General features: G+C 35.1%; 1 protein-coding gene across 1 annotated transcript in view; it reads left to right on the top strand.

The window, feature by feature from the left end:
• The window catches only part of TOPAZ1 (testis and ovary specific TOPAZ 1), a 62,702-nt gene that overhangs the window by 15,215 nt on the left and 33,933 nt on the right, over nucleotides 1–13,554 (top strand). Inside the window, 5 exon segments of the mRNA XM_052639053.1 lie at nucleotides 207–334; nucleotides 7,525–7,589; nucleotides 9,471–9,613; nucleotides 11,143–11,228; nucleotides 11,954–12,079. Coding sequence (XP_052495013.1) covers nucleotides 207–334; nucleotides 7,525–7,589; nucleotides 9,471–9,613; nucleotides 11,143–11,228; nucleotides 11,954–12,079 — 548 coding nt within the window.

Here is a 13,554-nt window from a genome sequence, read left to right as displayed (position 1 = left end):
TGCCATATCTTTTTATACCATGTAATGGAGTTATTTTGATAGAGAGGGAGGAATAAATGTATAATTTGCTGAAAATGCTACTTCATATTTGTCACATTGGACTTTAAAAGAGTCTCTGAATTCTAACTCACTTTTAGAACAGTCTCTAAATGACTTGGTTATTTTGCCATTTAAAGTTTCTACAGTTGAATATTATTTCTTTTCAGCAAGTGAGATAAAACATGATTCCAAAGATGCAAACATTTCCTTAGGAGAAGTTACTCATGAAACTTCTTCAAATGAAAAACTGGGAGGCCTAAGTGAACAGACAAAAAGTTCAGACTTGGACGAAAAGGTACTAGAGAATCTTTTGCATTTCCTTATTTCTTGGTCCAGATGGTGGTAAATATAGAAGTTCATCTTAGCCGTACACTCACGCAACAAGGATAATGCCTTTTTGTTGAATAAAAGTTACATCATTCTGGCCATGGACTATATAGTTTGGTACTTGGCATAAGCACAGTATTAACAGACACTCACTTGTCTGAGAAAATGGGGTGTACTGTATAATTACATATTTAGCTTTTAAGGTTCTTCTCAAACCTATATGACTCTTTCAAAATTGTTACATATCTTCCTGCCTCATTAAACACAAAGTACTGAAGATCATTTGATATTCTTTGAAATTTTTGAATATCACAGTGCCTGAGTGCTGTGAATGCAAGCATCAGTTATTCAACCACAGATGCAGAAGGCCTAGGAATTGAATAAAAACCTAATTTAATGTTGAAACACACCACTGGTGTATGATATGGGGAAAACAGGGTATCAGTTATCTGCCAGATAAAGTGTATGATTGTCTTAACCTGTTGAATAATTTAATTGACACCTCAACAACTATTTCATGGTTTCTTCTTTCTCCTTATTCCTCCTGATTTGTCCTCACAGCTAGCGACTTTATTTCCTGCTTCACCAACAAAATTGAAATAATTGGAAAGGAACTTAAGTTCCCACCAATATGTTAGACCACCTACCTGCATCTGTTCCCAAAACTCCGGTTTTTCCTGTTATAGTGGGTGAACAGGCCAAGGCTATCCTTCCACCTGTGTGCTAAAATCCACCTCTTCTCTCTCTTAAAATACGCTGCAGCAATTCTTCTTTCATTACTGGATCATTCTGTTTGACATTAGCATTCTTTTTTCCCATCTTCAAACAAAACCACAAAAAAAGCACTTTCAAGGTTCTGTTTTCCTTTTCAGCAGTCATCCTGTTTCTCCAAAAGCTTGTTTAGACCCACCATCTCTAGTCTTTTTCCTCCAGTTCCAAAGATACTCACCTTCATCTCCACCAAAACTACCCTTCTTACACTCCCCAGCCAACTCCTCGTTGGTGAATCTAATGGACATAGTTCAGTCTTAATCTTACTGAAACTGTCACTAGTATTTAGCAGTTTTGTTGAAACATTTTTTTCACATGACTTTCAGGATAAATATAACCTGCCTGGTGTCATTTCTGTCTGCAACTTCCCAGTTGGTTTTGCTGGTCTCTCCTGATCTCCCTGACCTCTATGTGTTGGAGCAACCCAGCACCTAGACCAGGAATCTGTTCTTTTTTCCGTCTAGATTTGCTCCTTAGATGATCTCATGCACCCTCATTGCACTGAATGCCACCTGTGTGCTAAGACTCTCAAATTCACATCTCCAGCTTGAACTTCTTCTCTGAGCTGCAGAGCTTTGTATCTAGTTGCCTGCTTGACTTTTCCACTGGGATCTCCAATTGGGCTTCCCAAACTTAACGTGTTCCAAACTGAACTCCTGTTACATGTCCCCTCCCCTGCCACATACCAGCCTTTCCTGTCATTTTCCCCCTTTACTATTAATGGCAACCCCATCCTTGATAAATCACTTAGGCTTGAAACCTTGGATTTCCCTTCCTTTCTTTTTCTCTCACTCCATATGCAGACTGTAAGGAAATCCTGCTGGCCTCAGCTTCAGATGATGTCTGGAAATTGTCCTCTTTTCTTCACTCCCACCCACACCACATCACACCCAGGCCCAGCCTGTATCATCTCCTGCCTGAATTACTGCAGGGGCCTCTTAACATTTCTCCAGCTTCTAATATTACTGTCTTATAGTTTATTGTCAACACAGCATAGGTTAGACCATGTTATTCTTCCCCTTCGAATTCTCCAGTGGCTTTTAATATTCAGGCTCAAAGCCACAGTCCTTACTATGACCTACTTGACCCTTTATCTGTCCCCCCCACCTCCTCCCCAACTTTGGTTCCTCTCTGATCTGACTACTCTCCTTAGCTCTTGCACTCTGACCACCTTAGCCTCCTGCTGTTCTTGGAACAAACCAGGCTTTTTCCCACTTCAGGGCCTTTGATTTTGGCATTTTATCTCCTAAAAAAAAAAACTATATAGCTGACTTTCTTATTTCCTTCACATCTTTATTCAGATTTCATGTTCTCAGAGAGACCTCCCTTGGCCATGCAGTCTAAAATTGCAATATTCTCCTTGCTGTCAACATTTCATATCCCCCTTTTTTGTACTTGTCATAATATAACATCCTTTACATTTACTTATTTATGTTTATCTCTGTCTCCTCCTGCTAGAATGAAACTCCATAAAGGCAAAGATTTTTGTCCATTTTGCTCATAAATGAACTTTCACACCTAGAGCAGTGGCTGATAGAGAATAATAATACAAATGATTGTAGGTTTTTGTTTCTTGTATGTGTTTTTGTTTGTTTTGGCCACCTTGCATGGCAGGTCATGGGCCAAGCCTTTAACAGATAACATATGGACAACCCAGATTTACTGAGTTAATACCTTCAGTTCAGTTCAGTCGCTCGGTAGTGTCCGACTCTTTGCGACCCCATAAATCGCAGCACGCCAGGCCTCCCTGTCCATCACCAACTCCCGGAGTTCACTCAGACTCACGTCCATCGAGTCAGTGACGCCATCCAGCCATCTCATCCTCGGTCGTCCCCTTCTTCTCCTGCCCCCAATCCCTCCCAGCATCAGAGTCTTTTCCAATGAGTCAACTCTTCGCATGAGGTGGCCAAAGTACTGGAGCTTCAGCTTCAGCATCATTCCTTCCAAAGAAATCCCAGGGTTGATCTCCTTCAGAATGGACTGGTTGGATCTCCTTACTGTACATGAAATGTGTACTGTTATTTCCCTTCACAGATGAAAACACTGAGACTTAGTATCTTATCCAGGGTCACACAGTAGAGTCCCTTGACTCTGTAGCAGGGGTCAGAAAACCTTTACTTTAAAAGACTAAATAGTAACACTTCTCTGGCTCTGTGATCCCTATGGTTGTTGTCACAGCTACTTAACTCTGTCGCTATAACGAGAAAGAAGCCATAGACAGTATGAAAACAAATGTCAATTGCTGCGTTCAAATAAATCTTTATTTACAAAAACAGGCAGCCTGCAGGCTATTGCTTGCCAACCTTTGCTCTAAAACATTAAAAAATAAACAGTTTGTATCCTGTTCTACTTAAAGCAGAGAGAAAACTTAATGCATTCTCTTCTGCAAGGATAGATTTTAAGAGATGTTTGCCAGAATTCACTGAGTTCTTAACGCTAAATATTTTAAAGATGTAGACTGTTTTCAATATTAGCTCTTTTAAAAATAATCCACAAAAACATTTAGCTGCTTCCTAGAGTGATGCTATTTTTTGGATTTGTTTAAGAGAAGAGAAATGATACTTTTTTCCTTCTAATACCATGGTAAACTTCAAAGTATCAACTCTTTAGAAAATACATGACCCTGTCAATAATATTTGTCTTTAAGATATCTGGCCCCCAGATTTGGGAATTAACAAATTTTAACTATCTATCACCTTACATTTTGGAATTTCAGAGGGTAAATAAGTTGATTTATAGGGCATAGGTCTAGACTGCCATTTTTTCTGCTTTTATGTATGGTTTTCTGTGAATTTTTAGAAATGCTTCCTTATTGATCTTATATATCTGTATATATTTCTGTCTTTTCCACCTGTAGGCCTTTTTATGTATCAGTTATACTCAGAATCCATATACAACAATTTTTAGGTTTACTACGGTGGTAATTGCTTAATGATTCTAGTTTTGAGCCCCAGATAGTCAAAACGCTGGTGTCCTTAATTTTTATTTGGAAACAATTGTAAATTCAGAAGAAGTTGCAAAAGTAGTTTCCCCCCATGATTTCATCTTAACGCCCAGTATCAGAAGCAGAAATTTGGTGTTAGTATAATGAGGGTGTGCAGTTCTGTGTATTTTATCAAGTGTGCAGGTTTTTTGTAGCCTGTAGTGCAATCAAGATGATAATTACATCATTACAAAGACCCTCCTAATACTACCTCTTCGTCACACCTCCCTCCCTACCCCTAACATCTGTAAGCTTAGCAACCATTAATATGTTTTCCGTCTCTATAATTTGGTATTTTGAAAGAAGCGCCCAGGTTTGCACTTGCTGGGCCCTCTGGTAATGGCATGCTTAGGTTTCTTCAGTAACTTTGGTGGGTTCATCCTCCAGGTTATTTCCCGGGGTAGTAGGCAGTTGAAATGTTTCTTCAGTTCTTTTAGTGTCACCTGGGTTGTTTGGAGTCTGCCTTACAAAGGTATAGCTCAAGGGTCAGCTGGAGGTTTGGACCAAGTTTAAAACACATTTAGGGACTTCCTCTCTTAGGCTCTCTCCTTTCCAGGGTCCCCAACCTCACATCCCAGTTTCTGACTTTGCCTCAATTCTGTCTTCTGGTTCTTTGTTTCATTCAGGAGGGCAAATTTTTAGCCTTCCAAGTGGTTACAACTGAGTTCTCCCTTTAAGAATAAATTCATAAAAACAGGACTGTTACCCAGTGTCATAAAAACAGGACTGTTACCCGGTGTCATAAAAACAGGACTGTTACCCGGTGTCATTCCCTCTTTCCCTCCGGACTGTGCCTGCTTTTCGTATCTCTCTGGTGTCTTCCGGCAGTTAGTTTGTTTTTGTATTTTGTCTAGGGTTTATAGTTGTTACTTAAAGAAGGATTAGCCCAGTAAGAGATACTTACTTGCCATTTCTTAAGCTGGACCTATTGTATATTCTTTTTATTTTTTGTTTCAAACGTTAAACTTTTTATATTATTTTGGGGTATAGCCCATTAACAACGTTGTGGTAGTTTCAGGTGAACAGCTAAGGGACTCAGCCATACATATACATGTATCCATTCTCCCCCAATCCCATCTAGGCTGCATCCAGTTTTTTTTAACATCTTGTCTAGGGTTTATAGTTGTTACCTGAAGAAGGATTAGCCCAGTAAGAGATACTTGCCATTTCTCGAACTGGACCTGTTGTGTATTCTTTTTAATTTTATACAAACGATAGCATACCATTCTTCATCTTTTTTCAACCTACTATATAACAGAGTGTTTCCTTTCCATATATGTAAGGATGCTTTCTCTTTACAATTATATAATTATCCACTATATGGATATACTCTGCTCAACAAGTTCCACTATTGATGGGCACTTGGTTTGTTCCCATTTTTTTGCTATTTTAACATTGTTGCATTATGCATCCTTGAGCATAAGGCATTTTGCATATGTGCAAGCATTTTTGGATTGATTCTTAGAAGTAGAATTTTCAGATTGCCCTACATAAAGATTGCTTTGATTTATGCTTCCATCAACATTGTATGGGAATGACAGTTTTCTCCCCCATACACTCACCAACTCAGTATTAAAATTTTTTTTATTTTTGTCCATCTGTGTATTTTTACAAATGACTTTTCATTTGCTTTCCTCTTATGAGTCTAGTTAAGCATCTTTTAGTATGTGTAAAAGTCATTTACATTTTCTTCTGTGAACTTCTTTTTTATGTCCTTTGCCCATTTTTCTTTTCAGATTTTGATCTTTTTTTATTTGTAAGAACTTTTCATATATTAAACATATTGGTTCTCTGTCATATGTTGCCCTCATTTTTCCTATTTTTCATTTGCATTCAACTTAGTGTAGGAACTTTTTACCTTGAAGGAGCTTTTTATTTTTATTTAGTCCAGTGTATCAGTTTTATTTTATAATATTTGAGTTGTGAGTTGTATTTAGAGAAAGACTTTGTGTTTTGGAGTTAAAATTTTTCACCTGTATCTTTTTCTAGTATTTTTTGGTGTTATTTATTATATTTAAATTTATCAATATAAATCTAAATTTTATTTTGGAAGAAAGAATGTAGAAACAATGTAACCTTTCTATTCTTATTTTGACAGTTGATTTTGTCATCTTAGCATATGAAAATACTTTAAATGTTTTTATTCAGACCTATTGATCCATAATTCATGGTTTCTGCCTTTGGTGTTATCTTAGGCTTTCTCTACCTTCCAAATTACATAACTACTCATCTTTTATTTTCAATACTTTCAGTATTTTTTATATTTAAATATTTATTGAATGTATTTTGGAATATGGTGAATTGGTGCCAAGCTTATTTTCCAAGCTTATTTTCCATCCAACTAACTACCTATTAGTTGTTCTGTTACTATTTATTGAATCATTTCCTCACAAATTTCAAGTGACCTCTTAAATATTTTCAGTTTTTAATGTATAGAATGACTCCTCTTTTATTTCATTAATTGCTCAGATCTGTACCAATTCCATACTGTCAATTACTTGAAAAATAAAAACAGTAAGGAAGGCTTGCTTTAAAAGATACCAAAATATTTTATAAATCTAAAATATTTTTGGCTGTTCTTATATTCTTTTTTTCTAAGAAAGAAATATATATGATTTTCTTTTCTTTTAAACTCATGTTGTAATTTTTAAAATGTATAAATAAGTTTGGATGGAATTAGCATTTTTTACATTTAACATTCTCATCCAGGAACGTGTTATATCCTAATATTTCATGTTTCTCAGTTGATTTTTATAGTGTTCTTCCTAAAGGTTATAATAGTGTATATAATGTGTACTGTTATTATAAAATATTCTTGTATAAGTTTAGAAAGACTAGAAAGATATAAAGTAAGATATTAAGTGGTTAACTCTGGCTACCCAAATGATGAGTGATTTGAGGGGTTTATTTTGGTGTCTGTTTTTCAAAAGCCTAGTATTTAAGCATGTATAACTTTCTCGTAATTAGAGAATCACAGTTCCCAAGATAGTAATTGTAAAGAGCTTTAAGTATACCAACATTTTAAATAGATATAAATATTCCTAATGAAAAATACATTTATGTTCATAAATACCACCTATAAATAAAAATCACTCAAAGCTGTTCTTTCTAAATAAAAGGAAACATGGCTGTAATTGTTCAAAATAATTAGAAATGGTAGTTTGCATAATTAAAGGTGATATCAAAAACTAGGGAAAATGTGTTGATTTATGTTTTTCTGAACACTGGAAATTTTGAAGTCAGTGTTCAGTGTTTTAAAGAATGTAGAGTAGAATTACTTCCTGGCTTGGCCATAAGCTAGTTGTTTAATTAATATCTAATACATTCTGATCTGGTAAGCCTCGTAGCCTAATATGGAATGTAGAGATATTCACTTACATTTTTTAACCATAATCTCTCCACAGTGTAGATTTTCAGACAAGGTAGCTATTCGAGAAGAAAAAGAAACTATTTCTGAAGTTTTCAGAAGGTTTGTAACATAATTTTTAATTACATAATGTTAAAATAGTCATCTATGTAATTTGTGTCTTGAGCATGTTTTTCATTCTCTCTTGTATGTAGTTGGGCTGCTATGTCATAAACAGTATGTGGGTATTATTTAGCGTGTCAGGTATATACAGAGTCAAGGATATTATAAGTTACTTTAAAGCTGTCACTAACTGTTTCAGCCATAAATTACTTTTTGAGAAAGGAATGAGGAATGCTGATACAATAAAAGAAAGAAAAAGATGTGGATGTGATTGTTATGAAGGTAAGAATAGCTGAAAGCAGATGAGCGTTGCAGCTTGCGGGTATCTTCCATGTCTGCAGTGATTAGTACTGAGAGCTACAGTACACTCACTGGGACATACTACAGAAACCAAATTTAGGTTTGGCGGGTACCTGGGAGATCATTTGATTCACCTCTCACTCCCACTTTGCTATGAGGCAAGGCGCAGTCAGGTCAGGTGACAAATCTGTTCAGGTTCTTTTATGTTAAGACAGTGTTTTTCCAGTTGTGAGCCTTAGAGTAGCAGCATTTTGTGGGAACTTGCCAGAAATGCAAATTACTTGTTCCCATCCGTGACCTACTGAATCAGAAACTCCAGAAATAGGGCCCATCAATCTGTGTTTCAACAAGATCACCAGCTAACCCTGATACATGCTCAAGTCTGAGAACGTTTATGTTAAAGAAAAGCCTAGTTAAGAATTAGGTTGGCACAGTATGATTCATTACCGCTTGAAGATCTTAAAAAGAAAATGTGACAAGGGTTAACTTTTTTTCCTATAAAAAACATTATGTTTACAAGCTAAATAGTTGCAACCTGCAGAGTTTTGTCATCACCTCGGCTCTGCCATAAGGACCAGGAGTGTGATATTGGGCAAGTCACCACCTTACCCTGGATTTCATCATCTAATCAAAATAAAAGAAGTTTACTAGAAAATCTTTTCCATCTATAAAATTCCATAATTCATATTTCTTTGTTTTATGTTACCTGGTTTGTTTTGTTTTATTTGGAGGAGAGTTATGATGATGGCAGATATCAGGGCTATCCCTAGTTGGGGAGAGAAGCAGAAATTTTTATTTTGTGTGAAATGATTAAACTCCATCAGTGTGTCTAAGTTTCAACTATTATAAGCATTATCCCCTCTTCTTACTATTTTGACTCGCCTATGGCTTATTAGAATTGTATTTAAAGTAAAATGTTTTAGTATCTGAATAAGGACATGAATCTTTCTCTGAGAAAGTAGATGCATTTATATCTGTTAGCTCTGAGGTACTTTGCACCCTTCCGCCTGCTTTAGTTACTTATTTTTCTAGGTAAGTGACCTCAAGATTAGAGTGGTTTTTTAAATTGGTTATATAGGATCTCACTAATTAGAATATAATCAAAGCTGTTTAAATCAGAAGCCTCAAACTACACATTTCTTATACCTTCTTCTCAAAGGTAGATCTCAAGGACATGTATAAATTTATTATATATACTTATCCTGAAGAATAACTTGTAATTCATTTGTTTCATTGCACTGTCCCTAGAATCATTGAATGGTCTTTTCTGGATCTGGGCATTGATATAGTTCCTCCTCTAACCTTTTGGCTGGCGTGATCAAAAATATTTTGCTCTAGTTTCAACCCCACCACCCTACTTCTCCCCATTCCCTAGCCATTTAAAAAGTATTGGTTTTCTAGTTAAGGCAGGAACAACCTATTGAAAATACTGAAGAATCATAGTATATAATAGTAGTATATAGCATAGTGTATAGAACATATATATCATTAGGATGTGTTTCTACCTATTTGATTCTCATTACTTTAATGTTTTTAGAATAAATTTAAGTTCTGATTTTGGTTTTTCTGCTCACACAACAGCGATTCTAAAAATACAGAGATTATGGTTGGTGAATGTCACTTAGCAGCACTAGTCTCCAAACCTCTGTGCTTACCAGTGCCATTGCCGCCTTTGAATCTTAGTACTCATCAGGAAGACACATTACTGAATCCTTGGATGAATGGTACAATTTTCTTAATAAAATTCTATTGACTTTTGACGATATAGAAATGATACAGGAGATTTTTCCACCCAAAACAAAATGGTTAAGGAAAATAATTGAGGGAACTCCCTAATGCTCCAGTGGTTAGGACTCTGTGCTTCCACTGCAGGGGGCACAGGTTTTATCCCTGATCAGGGAAGTAAGATCCTGCAAGCCGCAGGGTGGGGCCAAAAAAAGAAAATGGAAACAAGCATAGGATATGTTAAGATTAGAAGGTTTGTGTACCTTTAGTTAGTACTTTTGATTAAACAACTTCTGGGATATCTGTAGTTACACAATAGTGGCAGTACAGGTAGATTACAGTTTATACCTAAAATAGTCATAATTTAGTTTAGTGTTTTAGAAATTTAAAATGTAGTTTATACTTTGTGTCATTTTTAATAATTCATAGTGATGTATGTGAACAAAATAAGCTAGATTGAAGAATTAATTTAGAAACAGTAAAATCCTCTTGTGTATGTAGCTCACACGTAACTCTTCGATACCTCCCATCTCTGCCCTTACGCTGCCTGCTTTTGTGTCCTGTAGCAGTAAGCCCATGATTATCACATGTTTTTAAAAGCTTTACAGGTGTCACAGTAAAACACACTGCAAAGCTATGCAGCAAAAACTTCAACTTGTCCCAAATTATATCTGGATGCAGCCAAAGTAAAAATTGAAATGACTTAAGATAAAAAACATTTCTATGTTATGTTTAGAAAAAATAATTTCTAAATGTCATAATTTTCATTTTAAAAGACTAACATTAAGGAATAATGATGCCTGGTATAGTAGTCAGCCTGGGCTGCCGTAACAAAATTCCACAGACTGGGTGGCTTAAGCAACAGATACTCATTTCACACAGTTCTGGAGGCTAGAAGTCCAATATCAAGTTTCTGGTAGGGTTCAGTTTCTGGCTCTCTTCCTGGCTTACAGACGGCAGCCTTTTCACTAAGTCCTCACATGGCCTTTCCTTGGTGCATGTGCTTGGAAAGAGAGAAGGAAAGCTCACTCTTGATGTCTCTGTAAGGACACTGATTCTGTCAGATCACAGCCTCATTTTTATAACCCCATTTAATTTTAATTACTTCCACAAAGGCACATTGAGGGTTAAGGCTTCAACGTATGAATTGGAAGAGACACAATTTAGTCCATAGCACCTAGGTTTATCAGTAGTTTTCATCCCTACGAAAAGTTTATTATGTGTAATATTTGTTTAACTTAACGATCATTTGAATATAGTACTCAATGCTGCTATGTGAGGCTTTTAAGAAAGTATCTTTAGCTTATAATGAATTTAAAATGTTAAATTCAGATCTAGACATCCTTAAGGAACACCTAAGGTGTAAATTATTGTACATTTCACAGAACTATACCACTGGCAACAGCCTGTAAATTGAACAAAAGAAGTCCAAAGCGAAATATTAAAACAGATAGTAGTAGTCTGTTCCACTTTATGAAAGTCATGTTATAACATATTGGAATGTAATGTCATTCTTAATCATTTCTAGATTTCAGATTACCAGGGAAACATTCTCTCCTAAAGCTGCAGAATCCTGAAATTTGTGAAATATTTAAGAGGGAAAAAAATTTAGGGGTAAGTACGTTACTTAAAAAATAATGATGATCTTATAAGCATATATTTTGGGGCTTTCTGGTTTTATTTCCTTATTATCATTTAAGCAGTTCTGGACATTTTATTGATTTTAGTGAAAAGGGACAGAAAATGAGTAGCAATTTAGAGGATATTCACAAACAATATAAGACGTTTAAGGCTGGGGGAGCGGGGGAGGGATGGAATATCCAAAACAGAAAATAATAGGATGAATAGTTTTCTATGGTGAAGGAGAAAGCTATTAATAAAAAGCAGTTGATAGGAAAAGCTTATTGTAAATAACTTTCACTCATTACCTTTTTTCTGTTAATTAGAGAAGCTAAGTAAATTTTCAGTTCTAACAAATGCATCTGAAATAAGCATATATAAAAGTAGAAGTAACTTTTTATAAAGCTAAAAAGGGCAGGCACATGACAAGGAGGGAAAGTAGAAACATTTAAAGCCATGTGCAGTGAAACAATAGTAACTGGTGGATTATAAGTTTTACACTAAATGAAATTGCAGAAATTCAGACAAATAACTTTAATTGATTGTATCATAATTTTTTTAATATAAATTGTTTGGAGTTATTTTTTAATCAAGCTAGCAAACAATTTATCTTGATACTTTTTTTGGACACATATTATTTCTGATTGTTTCAAATGCTTTCTCACTTGATTGCAGTGTTTTACAATTAATACAGAAAGGGAATTTGCCTAATTTTCTAGGTGTTCCAGAAGCCACTAGGGTTGATGATACCCCACAGATACTGCAAATTTCATTTTAATACGATACGTGGCTGTGAGCGATCACAGTGCAAGTTTGCTCATGTGCCTGAGCAAGGGGATGAAAAGGTAAAATGTGTTAAGTCTTTGAAGTAGAGATTGTTTTAATAACCATTTCAGTCATATGGTTTTAATTCAGATTTGCATCAAATCCTAATATAAGAGCTTTGCCTGATTTTGAGCTTTATATACATGAAATCATACACTCTGTATGCTTTTGTTTCTAGCTTCTTTTGCTCAACATGTTTGAGATTCAACTGTATTTTTTACTTAATTGTAGATGTTTCTTTCTCATTACTATATAATGTTGACTATTCCATTGTAGAGTATAGAAAAATTTATTTTGTTGATAAATACTCCTTTTGATGGATGGCTTCTAAATTTGGTAAATCCAGTAGTAATGCCATCAGTGTTGTGCATGTCTTTTGGTGAACATATATAGCCATTCTTATGGGTTATACTTGAAACTGGAATTATTGTGTCAAAGGGTTTGCATATGTTCAACTTTAGTTAGACACTGCCAGATAAATTTCCAAAGTGGTTTAACAAATTACATTTTTAATTTGGTCTGAGAGTTCTAGGTGCTTTACATTTTCACCAGCTCCTGGTGTTATCAGCCATTTTAAGCCATTCTAGTGGGTGGGCAGTGATGCTTTCCCTCATGATTGATGAAGTTGAGCATCTTTCAGAATGTTTGTTGGGTATTTGAATATCCCCTTCCTGTAAGTATCTAAATATTTCATCTGTATTCTAGAGGATGTCTTTTTCTTATCCATCTCAAAAATTCTTTATATTTTTAAATTTTTAAAAATTTTTTAATACTTTTAAAATTTTTTTAAATTTTAAAATATAAATTCTAAAAAATTTCTAAATTCTAGATACAAACTGTTTGTTGAATATGTGTATTGCAAGTAATTTTTTCTACTTTGCAAGTTGCCTTTTCATACTTTTTAGTTTTTAAATTTTTATTGGAATATAGTTGATTTGCAATATTGTGTTAGTTTCAGGTGTACAGGAAAGTAAATAATATATATTTATAACCACTCTTTTTTTAGATTCTATTCACATATAGGTCATTACAGAGTACTGAGTAGAGGTCCCTGTGCTATACAGGAGGTCCTTGTTAGTGAATATATGTCAATCCTAATCTCCTCCCCTTCCTGTTTTGTAAATAAATTCACTTATACCATTTTTTCAGATTGCACATACCAGTGACATGATTTGTCATTCTGTGTCTGAATTACGTCACTTAGTATGATCGTTATCTCTAGTGCATGCCTCCTGCTGCAGATGACATTATTCCATCCTTTTATGGCTGCGTAATATTCCAGTATATATGTGTACCACATCTTCTTTATCCAGTCCTCTGTCAGTGGACATTTAGGTTGTTTCCATGTCTTAGCTGTTGTAAATAAAGCTGCAGTGAATGTTGGGATTCATGTATCTTTTAGAGTGATGGTTTTCTCTAGATATATGCCCAGGAGTAGGTTGCTGGAGCATCTGGTAGTTCTGGGTTTAGTTTTTTAAGGAACCTCCATATTTTT

This window comes from Budorcas taxicolor, chromosome 1 (assembly GCF_023091745.1).
Source record: "Budorcas taxicolor isolate Tak-1 chromosome 1, Takin1.1, whole genome shotgun sequence".
NCBI classification, from domain to species: domain Eukaryota; kingdom Metazoa; phylum Chordata; class Mammalia; order Artiodactyla; family Bovidae; genus Budorcas; species Budorcas taxicolor.
This window is presented reverse-complemented; position numbering and strand designations above follow the sequence as displayed.